Source organism: Saccostrea echinata, unplaced genomic scaffold (assembly GCF_033153115.1).
Source record: "Saccostrea echinata isolate AGI-Se365-2 ecotype Australia unplaced genomic scaffold, CSIRO_AGI_Sech_v1 ptg000029l, whole genome shotgun sequence".
Taxonomy (NCBI): domain Eukaryota; kingdom Metazoa; phylum Mollusca; class Bivalvia; order Ostreida; family Ostreidae; genus Saccostrea; species Saccostrea echinata.
Genome location: NW_026889778.1, coordinates 2,795,905 through 2,819,050, shown reverse-complemented (window position 1 = coordinate 2,819,050; position 23,146 = coordinate 2,795,905). Strand labels below are relative to the sequence as shown.

At 34.4% G+C, this 23,146-nt stretch overlaps 1 protein-coding gene across 1 annotated transcript; it reads left to right on the top strand.

Annotated features, from left to right (window-relative positions):
• Positions 1–430: 430 nt before the first annotated feature.
• On the top strand, positions 431–22,283 carry LOC133194210 (uncharacterized). The gene is made up of 14 exons (XM_061330215.1): positions 431–572; positions 1,475–1,548; positions 2,216–2,338; positions 2,466–2,608; positions 2,826–2,928; positions 3,109–3,318; positions 3,768–4,013; positions 10,773–10,958; positions 11,448–11,630; positions 11,967–12,140; positions 12,478–12,604; positions 13,846–13,997; positions 17,431–17,685; positions 22,085–22,283. The coding sequence occupies exons 1-14, from the start codon at positions 431–433 to the stop codon at positions 22,220–22,222; spliced, it is 2,256 nt and encodes a 751-aa protein (XP_061186199.1). The 3' UTR covers positions 22,223–22,283.
• The last annotated feature ends 863 nt before the right edge of the window (positions 22,284–23,146 follow it).

Below are 23,146 nucleotides of genomic sequence, written 5' to 3'. Positions count from 1 at the left end.
CCAATCCTCGATCTTGAATCAATTGATTTTTTTTTCATGAAAAATTCTGAGGAATTCGATCAAGTACTTCCTTTACATATTTACTCAGCAAGCACTCTTCTCGTGTCTTTATCAGTCCGCGACTGGAAGTTCTTTACTGAAAGGCCTAGCTGTAGGAGATTTTTTTTATAATTCACCAAGCTACCAACACTTCGTACATACTGCTTATGACATATATGACAGTTTTTATTTTGTTGTATCACAGAGAAACAGTGTTTCATTTTCTTTGTCCGTTTGTCTGTCAGAAATAAAGCGCGTGTTTTTTTTTATTAAAAAAACACGGGCTCTCTAACATATATACCAGACCTATACCCTTTACCATGCGTTTTGTTTTGCTAAATCACAAAGACTGTAACTCTGGGGGCGATTATGTGATTTATTAATCCTAAAGATGAGGATTTTTGTGCTGGGTCGTCCAGGATGTGGTAAGTCAGACCTCATCACCGCCATATTTGGAGTGACGGAACATGACAACAGAGTCCGGTGTGATAATGGAGTCAGTATCCATACCTGGAATTTCTCTCCCAAGACAAGTAAGAGTTTTGGGATTTGAATATTTTTTTTATTTCAAGCTTGATTAGGGATATTTTATCACAAATACTTTTTAAAAAACACAAATATTTTTAAGATAATTAGAAGCATTTGCATAAAACTGAATTTTTTTTCATTGAATTGAAAGTACTAATCAGCATGATCAGCGTTAAGCAATACTCTCGCTCAATGGCAAACCCTTTTTTAAAACTGTTTAAAGTTAATTATTGAAGGCGGAGTCAAATCAAAAACACCAAAAATCACTTAGTTTTTTTTTTTTTTAATAAATTTTAATTTTTGTACGTTTTATTAAAAAAGAAACCTCTCATCTAAAGCACCTGACATACATTAAGTAATACATCTCGACGACTATAACTCTGTTTTTGGTGCGAGCGGGTACTGTCAAATAAATCGTGTCTAAAGGGTATGGCTGAAGGAATTAACGGGGGGGGGGGGGGCACGGGGGGATGTATAGAATAGTATAACAGTATAGAAAACAATAGAATACAAAGTTTACAATGACAATTTAAAAAAGAAAACCTTTGCGTAATACCTTATAATCTGTTGTAACCTTTTGTCTTTAAAAGCTAATCAATTATAAGGCGGATAGCCAAAGAAGGAAATGTTATAACAGAACATCGGATAACATTGCTGAGAATTTGTACCTTAGGCGAAAAGAAACACAGTTCTGCAATTGCATCTCCTATTTATTTTACAATTTAGAGTAAGAAGAACGAGCATCCTATGCCCACTGGTCAGGAGAAATGTTTATTAAAGATAAAGTATAGACCTTATCATGATGATGAGAATGAATGTGATTATTTGATCATCGTCATCAGTATCGTGTTCGACTTTTTCTATTTTTGCCGCCAATGGTAATGATTTACTAGTATGTTGATTACAGATAGCAGTGTATTAACAGGCGATGACGAGGAAACAGCGACACCTGTCGAGATTTGGGAGTGGTCGGGGAGACGGGTAATATTTTATCTTTCAGAGCAAAATTGTAAACAAACAATATAGTAATTACATTTACACTTATACAATACGATATTTCGCAAGTACACTTAAAAATTAATTATACTGAAATACCTTCATTATTTTGATCATAACTGTTGACAAGTATTTGATAAGTATTATGAAAGGAAGCAGTGCTATTCCCTTATAGGTAATTCTGTCTTGAAAAGTTTACTTTTTTGAATGAAATATGAAGATAAACAACAGTAATCAAACTCAAAAGTCCATAGAAACAACACAAAGTAACATGGACCTCTAAAAACATTATAGGTGGGATCAGGTGCCATGGAGGAGTAAGCATCCCCTGTCATACCCACCGTGTGCTCCTTGTCATGATCGAACAAACGGAAAAAACCGTAGAAAATTCAGTGTAAAAATAATGACCTAACAATTTGAATGAAAAACGTCAGTCAACATTCTATTTAACAATTGCTGACAAGGTCATTGTATTGACTATAGAGTTTGCGAAATGTTGCCTTTAAAAGACAATTAAATTGATATCCTTGAACCATCAACTTATTTGTCAATAGCTTTCCTCGTTTTAGAATACAGATATAGATAATAACCCTTAACACACAGGCACATTTTCCTCTTTAAATTTCTCTGAGTATGTTGGATATTTTTTCAGATTTTTCGCGGAATCCAAAGTTTCTTTTTCACCAGAAGTTCGCTGTTCCTTCTGTGTGTGTCTACCTCCGATTCAGAGGCAGCTGACGACTTCATAGAAACATGGCTGGACATTCACTCCAAGGTAAGGGTAGCCAGTCATGTACGGTAATATATATAAAATTTTGTTCTGGACTATCCTTTTATTATTATTTCTTCAAATGTAAGCATATCGAGGCAAGTCGTACGAATATCTTTTTCTCCATTTTCAGGTATCAAGCCCGAACATCATTGTCGTCTGTACACACAACGAGGGCACAAACACCCCGGAATCTAGTATACACAACACAAAATCACAGCTGAAAAGGTGTATCATAAAGGTTAAAGAAAAATACTCAATATCAAACACAAACAGGTGAATTTAACCCCCCCCCCCCCCGGGAAAAAGATCACAAAAGTTAAAGTTAATAACCTTAGAACTGGACAAATTAATGTTGTGTTAAAAATATTATCAACTATTTTGATTTATGGTCAATATTCTTCCTACATTTGTTAAAATTTCATTTGACGTATATATGTAAATTGTCCAGATGTTGAGCACTGAGTCGATCTTTCTTCTTGTCCAAACTTAGGGTCTCTGCTCTGCACGACAGCCTCACAGAAGTGGAGAACTCTTTAGAGTCAGACACTCCATCAGACTTCATATTACACGTTGTTGACCTTCCGCTGAAAAAGGTTTTGCATTAATTTATAACTAATGGAAAGGGTTATAAAAGAGACTGAAATATAGTTCTGCAAGGGTTAAATGCACCTTTAATGCAATAATAAGGATTGTAAAGACTTGCAATATTCCCTGAAGTCATGAAACACATTTACCGTATATTTATTTATTTATAAATTTATTCATTCATTTAGGAAATCCACAAGTTAAAAGTGGAGATCTTCAGAAGAGTTGAATTTCAGTTACACAAAAATTCCATTTTATTGAAACAATATGCTTCCGTAATCAAAACTATAAAAGAGATGAAATCATCGAGGAACATTTTGATGAAGCAGGGCGATTTTGAAGAAAATATAGGAATATCCCCGGAAAACGAGGACTTATTTGACGCTCTGGAATCAAAGGTAATAATGACAAACTTCAAATTATCGTCTAAAAATCTGGAGAAGGCAATGGTTTCTCGGTCGCAGTGTCAATATTACAGCAATAGCAAACATATGTCACAATAAAATTAATATAAAAGAGCGTAGGACCAGTTTGTGCTATAAGAGCGCCTCACTGCTCTTAAAATTTCACCCCAAACATGCAACCAAAGCGTATACATACTAATATTTATACTACAAGTTTCAAACGGACTTTTTACATGTATTACATTTATTGAGATGATTAAAGGAAACAAGAGGGATACTACGTTATCAAGAAATAATCTACTTGATTTATTAATTAGAAAAAAAAATTATTGTCACTCGTTTATGCTTTTTTTGTGCTGATTACGTTTTGAATGTGAATAAATTATCTAATTAAAAAACATAAACATGCACGAGTAAACTTCATATTGATTAACAATTTACAGAATATAATACTCCGCCTGTTTACCGTAAACAAGGAACCCACTATCTGCACTGACCCCCGGGCATTAGTCCAAATACTGATATCCGTGCACGTGCTGGACCAGACCAAGGTCTATCAGATTGACTCCCAGAAGTTTTGGGGGGCAGACATTACTAAACGCCCCGACCCGGGGATTCTGGTGAGGGTTTTGGAAGATGTAGCAAAGCAGGGAATTCTAAGAGAGAATCTTCTACCTCTACTTTGGCAAGTACGTTTTAAAAAAGTTTTGATTCTTGTTTTCTTATTTTGAAGGTAAACTGATGAAAAAGATTAATGTATATATATTGGATATTAAGTATATGATTGGTACATATACTGTACCGAGATGTAATATGTAGCTGTACCGAGATGCTGTACCGAGATGTAACATGTAACTGAACCAAGATGGTACGAGTAGCTGTACCAAGATATAACTGTTTCAAGATTGTTTGTTTGTTGTTTAACGTCATTCTCTAGAATTTTTCACTCATATGGAGACACTTGCCGGCGGAGAGCTGCAAATTTTGACCTATACTCAGCACTCAGCGCCATTGAGCAGTGAGGGATCTTTTTTGTGCCAGCACCTAGTGCGACACTGGACCTCGGTTTATACGGTCTCATCCGAAGGACCGTGTAAACCGAGGTCCTGTGTCGCAGTAGGTGCTACTGCTACATGAAGCTGTACCGAGATGTAACATATATGCAGCCGTATATACTGAGATGTAACATATAGATGAATCGAGATGTAACGTATAGCTGTACGGAAATGCTCTACAGAGATGTAACAAATATGTAACCCTACCGAGATGTAACACATATGTAGCTATACCGAGATGTAACATATATGTAGCTATACCGAGATGGTACATGTAGCTATACAGAGATGTAACATATATGTAGCTATACAGAGATGTAACATACATGTAGCTATACAGAGATGTAACACATATGTAGCTATACAGAGATGTAACACATATGTAGCTATACAGAGATGTAACACATATGTAGCTATACAGAGTTGTAACATATATGTAGCTATACAGAGTTGTAACATATATGTAGCTATACCGAGATGTAACACATATGTAGCTATACAGAGATGTAACACATATGTAGCTATACAGAGATGTAACACATATGTAGCTATACAGAGATGTAACACATATGTAGCTATACAGAGATGTAACACATATGTAGCTATACAGAGATGTAACACATATGTAGCTATACAGAGTTGTAACATATATGTAGCTATACCGAGATGTAACACATATGTAGCTATACAGAGATGTAACACATATGTAGCTATACAGAGTTGTAACATATATGTAGCTATACCGAGATGTAACATATATGTAGCTATACAGAGATGTAACATATATGTAGCTATACCGAGATGTAACACATATGTAGCTATACAGAGATGTAACACATATGTAGCTATACCGAGATGTAACACATATGTAGCTATACAGAGATGTAACACATATGTAGCTATACAGAGATGTAACACATATGTAGCTATACAGAGTTGTAACATATATGTAGCTATACAGAGATGTAACACATATGTAGCTATACAGAGATGTAACACATATGTAGCTATACTGAGATGTAACACATATGTAGCTATACAGAGATGTAACACATATGTAGCTATACCGAGATGTAACATATATGTAGCTATACTGAGATGTAACACATATGTAGCTATACTGAGATGTAACACATATGTAGCTATACAGAGATGTAACACATATGTAGCTATACAGAGTTGTAACATATATGTAGCTATACCGAGATGTAACACATATGTAGCTATACAGAGATGTAACACATATGTAGCTATACCGAGATGTAACACATATGTAGCTATACTGAGATGTAACACATATGTAGCTATACTGAGATGTAACACATATGTAGCTATACTGAGATGTAACATATATGTAGCTATACAGAGATGTAACATATATGTAGCTATACAGAGATGTAACACATATGTAGCTATACAGAGATGTAACACATATGTAGCTATACTGAGATGTAACATATATGTAGCTATACAGAGATGTAACACATATGTAGCTATACAGAGATGTAACATATATGTAGCTATACAGAGATGTAACACATATGTAGCTATACAGAGATGTAACACATATGTAGCTATACTGAGATGTAACACATATGTAGCTATACTGAGATGTAACATATATGTAGCTATACAGAGATGTAACATATATGTAGCTATACTGAGATGTAACACATATGTAGCTATACAGAGATGTAACATATATGTAGCTATACAGAGATGTAACATATATGTAGCTATACAGAGATGTAACACATATGTAGCTATACCGAGATGTAACATATATGTAGCTATACCGAGATATAACATATATGTAGCTATACAGAGATGTAACATATATGTAGCTATACCGAGATGTAACACATATGTAGCTATACAGAGATGTAACATATATGTAGCTATACAGAGATGTAACATATATGTAGCTATACTGAGATGTAACACATATGTAGCTATACCGAGATGTAACACATATGTAGCTATACAGAGATGTAACATATATGTAGCTATACAGAGATGTAACATATATGTAGCTATACAGAGATGTAACATATATGTAGCTATACAGAGATGTAACACATATGTAGCTATACCGAGATGTAACATATATATAGCTATACCGAGATGTAACACATATGTAGCTATACAGAGATGTAACATATATGTAGCTATACAGAGATGTAACATATATGTAGCTATACAGAGATGTAACATATATGTAGCTATACAGAGATGTAACATATATGTAGCTATACAGAGATGTAACACATATGTAGCTATACCGAGATGTAACATATATATAGCTATACCGAGATGTAACACATATGTAGCTATACAGAGATGTAACATATATGTAGCTATACCGAGATGTAACACATATGTAGCTATACCGAGATGTAACATATATGTAGCTATACTGAGATGTAACACATATGTAGCTATACCGAGATGTAACACATATGTAGCTATACTGAGATGTAACATATATGTAGCTATATAGAGATGTAACATATATGTAGCTATACCGAGATGGTACATGTAGCTATACAGAGATGTAACACATATGTAGCTATACAGAGATGTAACATATATGTAGCTATACCGAGATGTAACACATATGTAGCTATACCGAGATGTAACACATATGTAGCTATACCGAGATGTAACACATATGTAGCTATACTGAGATGTAACATATATGTAGCTATACCGAGATGTAACACATATGTAGCTATACCGAGATGGTACATATATGTAGCTATACTGAGATGTAACATATATGTAGCTATACCGAGATATAACATATATGTAGCTATACCGAGATGTAACATATATGTAGCTATACTGAGATGTAACACATATGTAGCTATACCGAGATGTAACACATATGTAGCTATACCGAGATATAACATATATGTAGCTATACTGAGATGTAACACATATGTAGCTATACGGAGATGTAACATATATGTAGCTATACAGAGATATAACACATATGTAGCTATACCGAGATGTAACATATATGTAGCTATACTGAGATGTAACATATATGTAGCTATACCGAGATGGTACATATATGTAGCTATACTGAGATGTAACATATATGTAGCTATACCGAGATGTAACATATATGTAGCTATACCGAGATGTAACATATATGTAGCTATACCGAGATGTAACATATATGTAGCTATACTGAGATGTAACACATATGTAGCTATACCGAGATGTAACACATATGTAGCTATACCGAGATGTAACATATATGTAGCTATACCGAGATGTAACATATATGTAGCTATACCGAGATATAACAAATATGTAGCTATACAGAGATATAACATATATGTAGCTATACAGAGATGTAACACATATGTAGCTATACCGAGATATAACATATATGTAGCTATACCGAGATGTAACACATATGTAGCTATACCGAGATGTAACATATATGTAGCTATACCGAGATGTAACACATATGTAGCTATACCGAGATGTAACATATATGTAGCTATACTGAGATGTAACATATATGTAGCTATACAGAGATGTAACACATATGTAGCTATACCGAGATGTAACATATATGTAGCTATACCGAGATGTAACACATATGTAGCTATACCGAGATGTAACATATATGTAGCTATACAGAGATGTAACACATATGTAGCTATACAGAGATGTAACACATATGTAGCTATACAGAGATATAACACATATGTAGCTATACAGAGATGTAACATATATGTAGCTATACCGAGATGTAACACATATGTAGCTATACCGAGATGTAACACATATGTAGCTATACCGAGATGTAACACATATGTAGCTATACAGAGATGTAACACATATGTAGCTATACAGAGATGTAACACATATGTAGCTATACAGAGATGTAACATATATGTAGCTATACAGAGATGTAACACATATGTAGCTATACAGAGATGTAACACATATGTAGCTATACTGAGATGTAACATATATGTAGCTATACAGAGATGTAACACATATGTAGCTATACTGAGATGTAACATATATGTAGCTATACAGAGATGTAACACATATGTAGCTATACAGAGATGTAACACATATGTAGCTATACAGAGATGTAACACATATGTAGCTATACAGAGATGTAACACATATGTAGCTATACTGAGATGTAACACATATGTAGCTATACAGAGATGTAACACATATGTAGCTATACTGAGATGTAACACATATGTAGCTATACAGAGATGTAACACATATGTAGCTATACAGAGATGTAACACATATGTAGCTATACTGAGATGTAACACATATGTAGCTATACCGAGATGTAACACATATGTAGCTATACCGAGATGGTATATGTAGCTATACTGAGATGTAACATATATGTAGCTATACTGAGATGTAACATATATGTAACTATACCGAGATGTAACATATATGTAACTATACCGAGATGGTACATGTAGCCATGCTGAAATAATATAGGCAGCCGCACTGAGAAGGTAAATTAGTTGTACCGAGATGGTACATGTACCTCTGCATACATGACACTTGCCTACGGTATAGCTTATGAGATAGGTATATTTACAAGTTACTGGCAACAAAACGGCGATGTTAAACTTATAATCCTTAGTATACAAAAAAGCAATTTAATCACATCACATACTGTAGATAAAATACGCGAGGAATTTATAATCGCATAATTTCGCGAAAAGTACCCTTCACGAAATAAAATTACTCTTTTTTATATTGCTGAAATATCTATACATATAAATTAATAAATTTTGCAAATAAACTCCGAAACGGGTGCAATAGAGTTCTTACTTACTCCTCTAACAACACACTATAAACAAGATGATGTCCGTAAACTATATTTAGATTTCACTCGCATAGTAAGTGTCGTACATTAAATTAAAAGTCTACTGTTATTTTATATAAACAGCCATGAAATAGCAAAAACGTGAGTACGGTGGCGTTTCCGCTTGGCGGATCTACGTTACTGGCAGTTTTTAATGAAACTGACAACAAGCAATCGTTTATTTATTTCATAAAACGTCATCACTTTATTATTCAATCAAAACTTGATTTATATGATATAAAAGAAATAAGTTGTGATAACCGATTAAAAACGGAAATGTGCAAATTATTTTCGTCATTCGCCGATCTTAATATTGACGGAAGCTTCTAGAACATCAGATAGCATCGAGCCCGATGTTAAAAAGAAAAACGAGGCGATTATAGCTGCACGAAAATTAAAAAAAAAAAGCTTTTGTGTGAATGGTCATTGAAATAATGGTAAATCATTGATAACACTATAAATTGGGAATATATTTATATATCGAAAGACTATTACATATATGTAGTAGGTTTTTCTAATAAATTTATCGGTAAAATTTGTATTTTCCTTACTGAGTGCATCGTGGCAACGAACCCGAAGTACAATTTGTACTTCGTAATAAACTTGCTTACATGAAAAGAGAAAATTAAAGAATAAGATATTGTTCAAATATAATTAAAGCTGTAAAATTTTGTGCTTTAATCAATACATTTCAGTTTTTTTCTGAATACAGTCTTTTGTATCAAATACTCGGCCTATTCATAGGGCGTTAAGCAGCTAATTTTTACACAGGTACTTGGGTCCTGGTATATAAATATGTATGTACCGGGTACCTTATTGATATGTAAAAAAGGTAAATAAGGTACATACATATTTATAAACCAAGACCCAAGTACCTGTGAATTCCCCCCCCCCCCCCCAAAAAAAAAATCAATTTATCAGTAAAATGTGCATACATGTGTATTCGCTCCTTTTATCCTTGGCGGAAATGAAATAAGAGCATCTGAAGTACAATATCCATAACATTATATAACAGGTTTCACAATAAACGTCAATTAAATGAAATTGGTATTTTTCAAGTTTTTACAAAAAGGGAGTGGGGTGGGGGTGGAGACGTACATTTACTTCCTGTGTGATTTTGAACAAAGTATTTCTTCCTTCTATAAGCATGTAGGCTGTCAGTAGAAACTACAATATATTTTCTGTCGGTAGTGTTATAAATTCAATTCCCCGCGCTTGCGCGGGATTTCATCTAGTATATTTAAAAAAAAGCTTTATCAACAATCCACTCGCGAATTCTTCCTGTCGAATTGATGTTCACGAGTCATTTCGCGATTTTAAGTACTCGCGTAAAATAAGGAATCTACAGGTTCTACAGCTACAGAATCTACAGCTATACAGCCACTATCAGAATTTCGGAGCGTAACAAAGATCTGATTTTAAATCAGATTGCATTAAAATTTTATATGATAATAATATGAAATTTATGATTTAGTATTGGCGATAAGAACTGATACCGAGATGTTTGATTTGTTTTTGTTCAGAATATAACTGAAGATGAAGACGAGATCAGGCACTGGATAGAACTTCTCGGACAAACTGGAATTATCTCTAGGTGCAACGCTCTCAGGACAAAGGATTCCAAACTAGTCCTTTACACATTCCCTCACCTACAAAGCAATAGGACGTACTATGTTACTCCGGCGGATCTGATCCCGAACAAGAGTCCGGTAGGTACACAGATCGTATTATGCCACTCCAGCGGATCTGATCCCGAACAAGAGTCCGATAGGTACACAGATCATATTATGTCACTCCGGCGGATCTGATCCCAATAAAGAGTCCGGTAGGTACACAGATCGTACTTTTAATATCTCTCCGGCGGATCTGATCCCGAACAAGCGTCCGGTTGGTACACAGGTCGTACATTATGTCACTTCGGCGGATCTGATCCCAAAGAGTTCGGTAGGTACACAGGTCGTTCTTTTAATATCTCTCCGGCAGATCTGATCCGAAACAAGCGTCCGGTTGGTACACAGATCGTACATTATATCACTCCGGCGGATCTGATCCCAAAGAGTTCGGTAGGTACACAGAAAGTACTATGTCACTCCGGCTGATCCCAATAAAGAGTCTTGTAGGTACACATACCGGATTTCTGGATTACCAGCAAAGTCAGGCGAACACTAATATCACAGATATAAATATTTTATCTGCAGACAATCAGCTGGACAACATTACCCGTTACAGACGACATTGAGGTCAGCGTCATGTTTACCTTTCCAAGTCATCTTCCCTCGGGGTATAAACATTTAGTGATTGGAGGTTGTAGAAATATTAATCAGGACGAGGCTTTGTACTCATGGATGTGGAGTGATGGAGTCTTGATGCAGTTTCCGAAGGTAAGCATTTACAAAACAGACTTCAGTGATAAGTTTTCAAGATATTTAACATGTTTAAATGGGATGTTGATGAAAGAAAGCAAACAGATAAATTATGTTTCTCTGAAAATTGATTAACGTTCGCTAATCACTTTACATAATTGGAATCGGAAATCAAGTGTCTACATTCCGGCGCACGACCTATTTTTAGCGATTTAATCAATTTATTCTATATATTTTAAACCTATGCAGTACATGTATATTCAATAAAAAAAAAATAAAATATGACATTTTGGTATCAATTAAGAATTACATCACATGGTTGGACAAGGTGTTAATGATAAATCAGATTAACAGATCACGACCTGTATGAACTTCACGGCGAACAAATTGTACGTCAGCGGAAGAACTAACGTACTGGAGTACGAGTCTAGACCGGAAGCCATCAGCGCCATCTGGGGAGTGTTATCCTACCCACTGACGGCGGTAGAAAACATCAGACGCAACTGGGGAAATATTGAATTGGACGTATGAAAAAAAAAATCTTTTAATTATTATTTATAATAATTAATTATTGATTCTAATTACAATAGCACAAATTAACATTGATTTATTATAATTATTATAACACAAGAACAAAAAAAATCAGAGGTATTTCAAAATATTTTTTTTTAAATCAGAAAACAGTAAGCAAAAATTTTGTATACTTTCCGAAGTTAGGCTGCATTAACTAAATCAACATTTTGACCTTCAGCAAACATATGTATTTAATTAAGAAATATCAATATTTCCCCTTCAAACGCCAGAAAACTGAAAAAGAGCGACATTTTATAATTAAAATATAGTCACCATACAACGATCGTTACAGAGAAGCATCAGGATAATAGATAACTCCAACCCGAGCCCCTCCCCAGGGGAACAGGGCGTCTATATACCCATCGACGAAGTCTTCATTACTTCCTCTGAAAAGAGACAACAATATGTTCCTCTGCAAGGTAGGCTATAAAAATAACGAGAGAAACTATCTTTATGATCATTATGAAGATTCGGGAAGTTTGGACCTCGAAAAATTTCGTTAAACTAAAAAAAAAAAATTAAAAACTTTGACATATTGGTATATTATATCTAACAATATATTTATGTTTGTCTCTGTGCTTTGTTGTGAGGCCTGTTTGATATTTATTTTTCATGGTACCCCTATCACACATTTTCTATTGTTAACTATAGTAAACTTTTTTTTTTTAGATTTCAAAGCTTAAAATCTCTTAAATTTGTTAACAGTTAATGTAAAATTTTGAAATAATATTTGAAAATACAAGTAATAGTTCCATTTAATATAAAAAAAATATACATGTATGAATTGGAGAACATAAAATACAACGATCTGAAATCCATAGTAAAAATACTCTGATTTGATAGTAAAAACTTTGATTGACTATTAGTAAAATCTTTGATACTAAAGTAAACTAAAGTTACCTATAGTAAACTATTGTTAACTATAGGATTTTTTTTGTTAGGGATATTCCACTTAAGCTATCCATGTACATGTATTTTTTTTGAGTATTGATGAAAATTATTATCTGTATCGTATGCAGAAAGAACATTTGGCTTTTACATTAGGAAAGAAAAAATACAATTTTATTCTCAAAAAATTCTTTTTTTCCATAAATTCCATCCATCCAGTCAGCTTTCAGAATAAAATGTTAATATTTACAATCTGTACCCATTATACCCCCACAACTAGTTTTAAGCGTCATGATTACATAAGGTATCTGTTAACAAGTAATATAATATGGAAAACCATTAAACATGCATAAGCTGAACAGAATCACAAAATGTCTGTTATATCAATCCTACAACACGGACTACGTAAGCAACACGCCATTGGCAGACTTGTCCAGAGTTTGGACCGTAATTGACCCTCGTATCTTGCTGTCCAGTAAAAACCTATATCACTGCGCCGTATATATATCGATTTTTAAATCTGAAACATGATACAGTATCCTTTGTCCATCACCTGAAGATGTTCTATGTACACACTCTAGGAATTATTTAATTTCTGAGTTAGGTAAAAGCAATAGCTACATTCTATATAAGTAACAGTGATACTTAGTCTTTAGGTATATTTATTACAAACCATATGATCTAAATAAGTGTTTTATTCTGAAAAATTCTTGAGCGCAGTGTTGTGGATTACTTTTTAGTGAGATACTGATTTTTTTTTTATTTTTTCCAGATCTTCCCTCAGATTGTGATTATTTTGGATTTCTACAACATCTGACCACTAGGTATAAAAAGTTCAAATCTGGAACCGTCTCTTCATTCCGTAAACATCAGGACGGGAAAACTGTGTTGAAATCGGACTGGAGAAGAAAATGTCGTACAAAGGTTTTTGATACTCGTAATTTTTTTTATATATTGTGGGAATATGTCAGTATCAGATGTAACAGCAGTATTGTTTTATATGTTCTTTAAGCAAGTTATGCTATATTTTAACCATGCCTTTTTGTTTTGTTTGTTTGTTTGTTTGTTTGTTTTTTTTGGTTTGTTTGATTGTTTTAGTTAGTTTCTTTGTTTTTTTCTCTCTTATTTTTTACTTTGGTGTTGTAGTTGTTGTTATTTTGTAGCTTTTTTAGGCTACTGCAAAGAAAGTAGATCTCAAAGCATTTTTTACTATCGATATTTTTATGTGTGCAAGTAAGGATTGATACGTATTTTCCATCTATTGTTTGAATTTTAATTTCAATATTGTAATTCAAGGATTAAGAAAATTTCATAAATTTCGACCCTTTTCAATTCTACACGAAAAATAAAATTATGCTTTAAATGATTACAACCTTAATGTTGCTGTTTGAGGCGACACATATGACTTGTTCTTTGGAATACTAAATTCTTCATATTGACCGCTATTTTCAATTAAACTAACCAAGGGCAGATGATGCAGAATAGTTAGATCTTTACATCAAAGCAAGCTTCATTAGACAGATAATTATATAAAAAACTCTGCATCAGAATCTGAAAACGATATCAACCAGGAGAAAACAGGACAGTAGAGTATTGAATACCAGCATCAATTCGACACCCGATATACAATCTAATAATGGAAAGTCTCAAATAAACGGCTGCTAGAAATAAAATCATTAGGAGTAAGTCACACAAAGAAGATAAATATAGGGAGGTAAAGGGAACAAGAGGCAGACAGACGTCCCCAGAATGTGAGTAATGTAAGGAAAGCTGACTGACATCTCTAGAATGTCAGTAATATAAGGAACAAAAAGACTACTGACGTCTCTAGAATGGGAGTAATAAAGGGGAACAAAAAGACTACTGACGTCTCTAGAATGGGAGTATTATAAGGAACAAAAAGACTACTGACGTCTCTAGAATGGGAGTAATATAAGGGAACAAAAAGACTACTGACATCTCTAGAATGGGAGTAATATAAGGGAACAAAAAGACTACTGACGTCTCTAGAATGTGAGTAATATAAGGAACAAAAAGACTACTGACGTCTCTAGAATGTGAGTAATATAAGGAACAAAAAGACTACTGACGTCTCTAGAATGTGAGTAATTAAGGGAAACAAAAAGACTACTGACGTCTCTAGAATGGGAGTAATATAAGGAACAAAAAGACTACTGACGTCTATAGAATGTGAGTCATATAAGGGAACAAAAAGACTACTGACGTCTCTAGAATGTGAGTAATAAAGGTAAACAAAAAGACTACTGACCTCTCTAGAATGTGAGTAATATAAGGGAACAAAAAGACTACTGACGTCTCTAGAATGGGAGAAATAAAGGGAAACAAAAAGACTACTGACGTCTCTAGAATGGGAGTAATATAAGGAACAAAAAGGCTACTGACGTCTCTAGAATGTGAGTAATAAAGGGAAACAAAAAGACTACTGACGTCTCTAGAATGGGAGTAATATAAGGAACAAAAAGACTACTGACGTCTCTAGAATGGGAGTAATATAAGGGAACAAAAAGACCACTGACGTCTATAGAATGGGAGTAATATAAGAAACAAAAAGACTACTGACGTCTCTAGAATGGGAGTAATATAAGGAACAAAAAGACTACTGACGTCTATAGAATGGGAGTAATATAAGGAACAAAAAGACTACTGACGTCTCTAGAATGGGGGTAATATAAGGAACAAAAAGACTACTGACGTCTCTAGAATGTGAGTAATAAAGGGAACAAAAAGACTACTGACGTCTATAGAATGGGAGTAATATAAGGGAACAAAAAGACCACTGACCTCTCTAGAATGGGAGTAATATAAGGAACAAAAAGACTACTGACGTCTCTAGAATGTGAGTAATAAAGGGAACAAAAAGACTACTGACATCTCTAGAATGTGAGTAATATAAGGGAACAAAAAGACTACTGACGTCTCCAGAATGGGAGTAATATAAGGAACAAAAAGATTACTGACGTCTCTAGAATGTGAGTAATATAAGAAACAAAAAGACTACTGACCTCTCTAGAATGGGAGTAATATAAGGAACGAAAAGACCACTGACCTCTCTAGAATGTGAGTAATAAAGGGAAACAAAAGACTACTGACATCTCTAGAATGTGAGTAATAAAGGGAAACAAAAAGACTACTGACATCTCTAGAATGTGAGTAATATAAGGGAACAAAAAGACTACTGACATCTCTAGAATGTGAGTAATATAAGGGAACAAAAAGACTACTGACGTCTATAGAATGTGAGTAATATAAGGAACAAAAAGACTACTGACGTCTATAGAATGGGAGTAATATAAGGAACAAAAAGACTACTGACGTCTCTAGAATGTGAGTAATATAAGGAACAAAAAGACTACTGACGTCTCTAGAATGTGAGTAATATAAGGGAACAAAAAGACTACTGACGTCTCTAGAATGGGAGTAATATAAGGAACAAAAAGACTACTGACGTCTCTAGAATGGGAGTAATATAAGGAACAAAAAGACTACTGACGTCTCTAGAATGTGAGTAATATAAGGAACAAAAAGACTACTGACGTCTATAGAATGGGAATAATATAAGGAACAAAAAGACTACTGACTTCTCTAGAATGGGAGTAATATAAGGGAACAAAAAGACTACTGACGTCTCTAGAATGGGAGTAATATAAGGAACAAAAAGACTACTGACATCTCTAGAATGTGAGTAATATAAGGAACAAAAAGACTACTGACATCTCTAGAATGGGAGTAATATAAGGAACAAAAAGACTACTGACCTCTCTAGAATGTGAGTAATATAAGGGAACAAAAAGACTACTGACGTCTCTAGAATGGGAGTAATAAAGGGAAACAAAAAGACTACTGACGTCTCTAGAATGGGAGTAATATAAGGGAACAAAAAGACTACTGACCTCTCTAGAATGTGAGTAATATAAGGGAACAAAAAGGCTACTGACGTCTCTAGAATGGGAGTAATAAAGGGAAACAAAAAGACTACTGACGTCTCTAGAATGGGAGTAATATAAGGAACAAAAAGACTACTGACGTCTCTAGAATGTGAGTAATAAAGGGAAACAAAAAGACTACTGACCTCTCTAGAAGGGGAGTAATATAAGGAACAAAAAGACTACTGACGTCTCTAGAATGGGAGTAATATAAGCGAACAAAAAGACTACTGACGTCTATAGAATGTGAGTAATATAAGGAACAAAAAGACTACTGACCTCTCTAGAATGGGAGTAATATAAGGGAACAAAAAGACTATTGACATCTGTAGAATGTGAGTAATATTAGAGAACAAGAACCTAATGGATGTCCCTAGAATGGGAGTAATATTAAGGTTGGTTTTCAATTTCAGGGGAGGAGAATTACATGGATTTTGACGTCACATCCACAGAGTAAGAAGATGGCGTCTGTGGAGAATATTTCGGGGATTAAAAAAGAACCACCCAATCAGCGACGGACATCACAGGTTACATTTAAGGACCAGAAGGATACGTCAGCTTTTATGGAACTCGTGAATGGGTTCGTGGAGGAGATTCTCAGGAAAGGGTTGGCTAAATATAGGGAAGACATGTCTACTCAAACCGAGGTCGGAGGGAAGGAGGTCAAGGTCAGTATGCTTTCTGTTCTCATCCGAACCAGATAGATAGATTATAGGAAAGATTATTAGGTCTTAGTGTTTCAGAATCCATCAAGTCAGATTAAGGGGTTCGGGGAAGGGGTGGGGGGTTGAGGTTATGTTTGGCCACGACATTTATCATACTTCATTATATGACCACCATAAACTGTGTTGGATAATATTTTGTGAGGTTCAAATTCTGTTATATTAGGTCAAGATTAAATAATTAGAGATTTTGATCGTTCGTATATAGGTTTCAGACTTTTCATTTGGCATTATACATTGTAGGTATGTCTTACAAAAGTATTTTTCATCAAAAGTACAATAATCTCTTGGTGTACATGGGGAAGGGTTGCTCCTGTCAACGAGTACTTGTGTGAAAAAGCAACTATTCTTTTTTATATCAATACCATGTCAACCCTATGTACCAAAAGATAAATCATTGATGCTCAAAACTGATATTGGTCTCGCAAGGGATGTAAAACATTTACAAACAACCAATCAATGAAAGTGACACTGTGACGCAAAACCGGGAAAGGATGACTGCACTTAAGGACATGCGAAAATTGCGACAAAATAAACTTTCAAAACAAGCATTTTTCTTTTAATTGCACAAATGGTCAACATCTAATCTACAACTTTATGTAATTAAATTAAATAAAAGTACGTATTTACGAAGTACGAAGCTGTTTTCTAAGGCGGGGGTCATCACAATTCCTTGAATCTCCGTACGATAATGAGGACGCCCACCTTTTCACTGACTTTATACATAGTCAGCGCATGTTTGTCTATTGTTCTCCGTTTAACAGTAGTTGTATATTTGCATTAACAATGTTGTGTCAAAAGGAGATTAATAGACAAACATGCGCTCATGGTTTAAACGAGAAAAAACTGCTTCTTAATTCTTACATCGCTCTCTCTATTGTAACCAAGGGCTGTGACATGTTGAATATTATAATTCACCACGTGATTTCTTACCTCAGGTAACTCTGTGAATATTAAATTCCGTCACGTGACTTGTAAAGTAGCATGTTTTGTGCTAACTAGGACAAAGTGCTCGAACACGTTAAATTGTTAGGCATTGATTTAAAAGATACTTTACTTACATGGACGTCGCTCATATTGTTAATTTCGTTTTTGAAACCTCTGAAAATAGTGTACTTGTGCCATACAGAATAAAGAGGGAATGAGAAGGAATGGGAAAGAGTGATCTCGTATTTTTTAAATACATGTCATTGTTATTTATCTAGTCTAATTTTAGAGCCATTCTTACAATGTTAGCTCCACCTCTCATGCATACCTAATGTTTAATCAAGGGCAGGTAAGTGTAAATTCTCTACACTTGGAAAGAGTAAGGACAGAAAACATAGAATCATTTTATTGTATAACAGTCTAAGATCATTGTAATATTTAAATTCGGCTCGAAATTGACAGGATTCTTTCATAAATATATGAAAATGAAATAAGAGTTTGATATAAAAGCAACAGAAGCGACCGAAAAAGACCCAAAAACCGGCGTTAAGTGCAGTCATCCTTTGTCAAAATAGAATTTTTGGCATGACTCATGCAATTTTTTTTTTATATTCTTGAAAGAATTAAGTCACAGAAAATTACAGGTGTCAGAACCTTAAAAAAAATGTCTGCTCCAAGACAAAACTATTGCTTCACTTCTTCCTCTTCAGTGTGCGCCTGCACGGAAAAGTTGAAGAAGCTACCATGGTCTCAAGTCCCAAGAAATGAATGTCAGTAGACCAAGGATTTTAATAATCTTCAACAAGATGTGTTTGTGAAACACTGATTCCCCCGTATGGCAGCTTATGGCGAAGGTTAAAGTTTCTCAAATGCAAGTCAAAATCCAGGCAAAAAGATAAAAAATGTTGGTACCCAAAGAAACATCTTGTCTCGAGGAATATTCCTGTGAAATTTGAAAGCCCTAGCTGCAACTGTTCAAAAGTTATGGCGAAGGTTAAAGTTTTTTAAAAGTAAGTAAAACGTCAAGGTCAAGGTCAAAGTGGTTGGTATCCAAAGGAAGGTCTTGTCACAAGGATTACATATGTGAAGTATGAAAGCCTTAGCACCAACCATTCAAAAGTTATGGCCAAGGTTAAAGTTTTTCAAAAGTAGGTCAAACTCCTAGGTCAAGGTCAAAAGGTCAAAGTTGTTGGTATCCAAAGGAAGGTGATGTCACAAGGATTACATATGTGAAGTATAAAAGCCCTAGCATCAACCATTTAAAAGTTATGGCCAAGGTTAAAGTTTTTCAAAAGTAGGTCAAACTCCTAAGCCAAGGTCAAAAGGTCAAAGTGGTTGGTATCCAAAGGTAGGTCTTGTCACAAGGATATCATATGTGAAGTATGAAAGCCCTAGCTCCAACCGTTCAAAAGTTATGGCCAAGGTTAAAGTTTTTCAAAAGTAGGTCAAACTCCTAGGTCAAGGTCAAAGGGTCAAAGAGGTTTATATCCAGAGGAAGGTCTTGTCACAAGGAATACACATGTGAAGTTTGAAACCCCAACTGTTCAAAAGTTATAGCCAAGGTTAATTTTTTTCAAAAGTAGGTCAATCTCCAAGGTCAAAGTGGTTTGTATCCAAAGGAAGACCTTGTCACAAAAAATACACATGTGAAGTTTGAAACCCTAAGCACCAACTGTTCAGAAGTTATGGCCAAGGTTAAAGTCTCATAAAATTTTGCAAAAGTGGGTCAGACTCCAAGGTCAAGGTCAAAAGGTCAAATATGATGGTACCCAAAGAAAGGAATACACATGTGAAATATGAAAGTCATAGCTCAAACCAATCAAAAGTTATGGGCAAGCTTAAAGTTGACAACAGACAGACAGACAAACAGATAAACAGACAAACAGACAGGACAAAAACAATATACCCCCGGAATCTTTCGATCCAGGGGCATAAAAACGATTATCAGAACATATTCCTCACCTTTTGCATGCTCCTTTTCAATGTTGTGTACAAGTTTTACGCTAAAAATAAAAAGTTGTGTTACGTTGTCATGAACGATAACAACGATTCGGTACCTACTACCGTTGTTATTTTGCAGTCTTTCTGGCTTTACAGTGCAGTTAAGTTTGTCATATTTTTCATAAAATTTTCTCTTTGTGATATAAATATCTTAAAAGAAACACATGATTTTGACTCATTATGTAACCACCTGTACGATATGTTCCGCCCAAAATATATTGGGAATAGAGGCGTACTTCGAGGATTCCGGGTGTCAGTTTGTCTCGCTACATATATGGTGTTATCCAGGTTCCGGGCGTACAGCAAGAGGAAACAAAGCGGAATTGAACAGGAATTTGAGGCCAAAAATGCAAATGAGCTACGCCCGGAAAAATAAATGACGCCTGGAAACAAAAATGAAGCCTGAAGCATAATTTACGCCTGGGAAGTCCTAAAAAACCTATAATTATATATAGAGCTAAAAAAAGCAAAGTTATGATTTACAATGTTAAAGCTGAAAATTTAGCGTTTAGATTGATTGATTGATATTGTTTAACGCCGAGTCGGCAATATTTCAGCCATATATGTCCTTAACATCTAAAATAGTATAGAAATATAATTTATGAAACCTGTTTCATTTCTTTGCGTAAGGGACCCTGAGACACCATCATGAGTGTAAAATAATGTCTAAGAATTTGATTAACTTTTAAAAATACTTTTATCACTTCAATCAAGACACCAAATCAAACAAATTACTTAACACAGTTCATTTACTCAGTACTTTACAGTCTGATTGCCTCTATGTCATCTCAGAATGTGTTCAAGGAAACTCGAATAGTCTAAAGAGTCAATAACAATCATTGTACATTCACATTTACCTAAATACATGTAGGTACCAGAAATTAATTATCACACCTACCAGCAGATACTGTGTCATCTAGGACATAAGTATAAAAGCCTTAATTAACATTGATATATCTGTATTTCCTATTTCACTCACACTAAACTCCCTCCTTCCTGTCGAAATTCAAACATATATTAACCTCCTATCTGAAATGACCCTTAATTGATAATTAAATTGACCAATCAGAGGCTTTTACTCCTCCTTAATGATCCAGGGGCAATTTCTATTTCAATTTTCCTGCAATTTAACGCTAGGAAAAGTTGAACTTGCAAACTGAAGCCCGTAAAGTGGAAATGACGCCTGGAAAACGCCTCTAAATCTATTCAGGCGTAATTTTTCAAAAGTCCGTCTCCGCTTCATGCCCGAAATTTGCCAGTTCCTGCTAGATTGCACCCATATTCCTGGCGGAATCCGCCTTGAAAAATCATACAGGTTTAACTAATATACTAAGGAAATCCATTTATAGGATTATATACTATTTCTGGTTTGAGAATTTAAAGTTCGATTCCTATTGACTTTTTTTTCTTTTTGAAGTGGTCAATTACAGCAGTGACGTCAATCCATGCCACGAACATGGAGACTTCCCGTGTAAACAGTGGCGTGGAAAAGAAGAGGAATTCCGCCAATGACAATAGTTGTGTGCCTTCAAGTAAATTCTGTGGAATTCTGTAAATAACACAAGTGTGTATTTTATTCGTTCAGTGCCTATCTAACAAATAGATATATATTGTAAATCAGCAATTATTCACATCTTTTATTCGCGAACATGCATGTTCTCGAATATATTTATATTCGCCATTGAGCCTTTTATCTTTATAAATAATCCTACGAAGTATTAATTACTGGTTAAAAACAGCAAATATTTTACTATTTGAGTCACTACAAAGATTTCACACCATGAAAAATAGCTGAGTATCGTTAATGATTGTTGTAACTTTTATTAGTAAAGTTTGTGATTTACATGTGTTCTTAGTGTTCTTTCAGAATAGATGTTTTATTGTTGAAAGTGGTAATTTGGTCATAAACTGGGTGTATCCATCCGCTGTCTTGCGGACAGAGAGATGATATATAAATATAATCATATATTTTAATATATACGAAAAAAAAAACGAATTTCATTTTGAAGAGAATAGAGGAAAAAATTAAACTTAACAAACTTATATGATAAGTATAAGTGGATCATTTATATCAGTTCAGACCCAAAGAGAATATACTCACAGTACTAGTATTATAACGATTAAACGCAATAGCATAATATAAACTGTGCACGTATTCTTGAAGACTTTTACATTACCTGCACATGCATCTAGAGAAATCTTACAGGTTATTTTGCATCATGTCATTTAAAATTATATATATATTTTTAATAACATGACATGGTGGAGTCTATTGATTCAAGTCCCTTTTTAGGGAGGAATTCTTGTCTGGTTTTTGTCTAAAGGAAATATTTAAAGTGTATTTGTTTATACGTCTTAAATATTTAGATGTAATATTAATGGATTTTAAAGATTATATTTTTCTTTCCACATCATAATTTTACAACTTAAATCAAATTGGTTAACTGAATTTGAAATCTAGCAAGGACTATATTTTTGG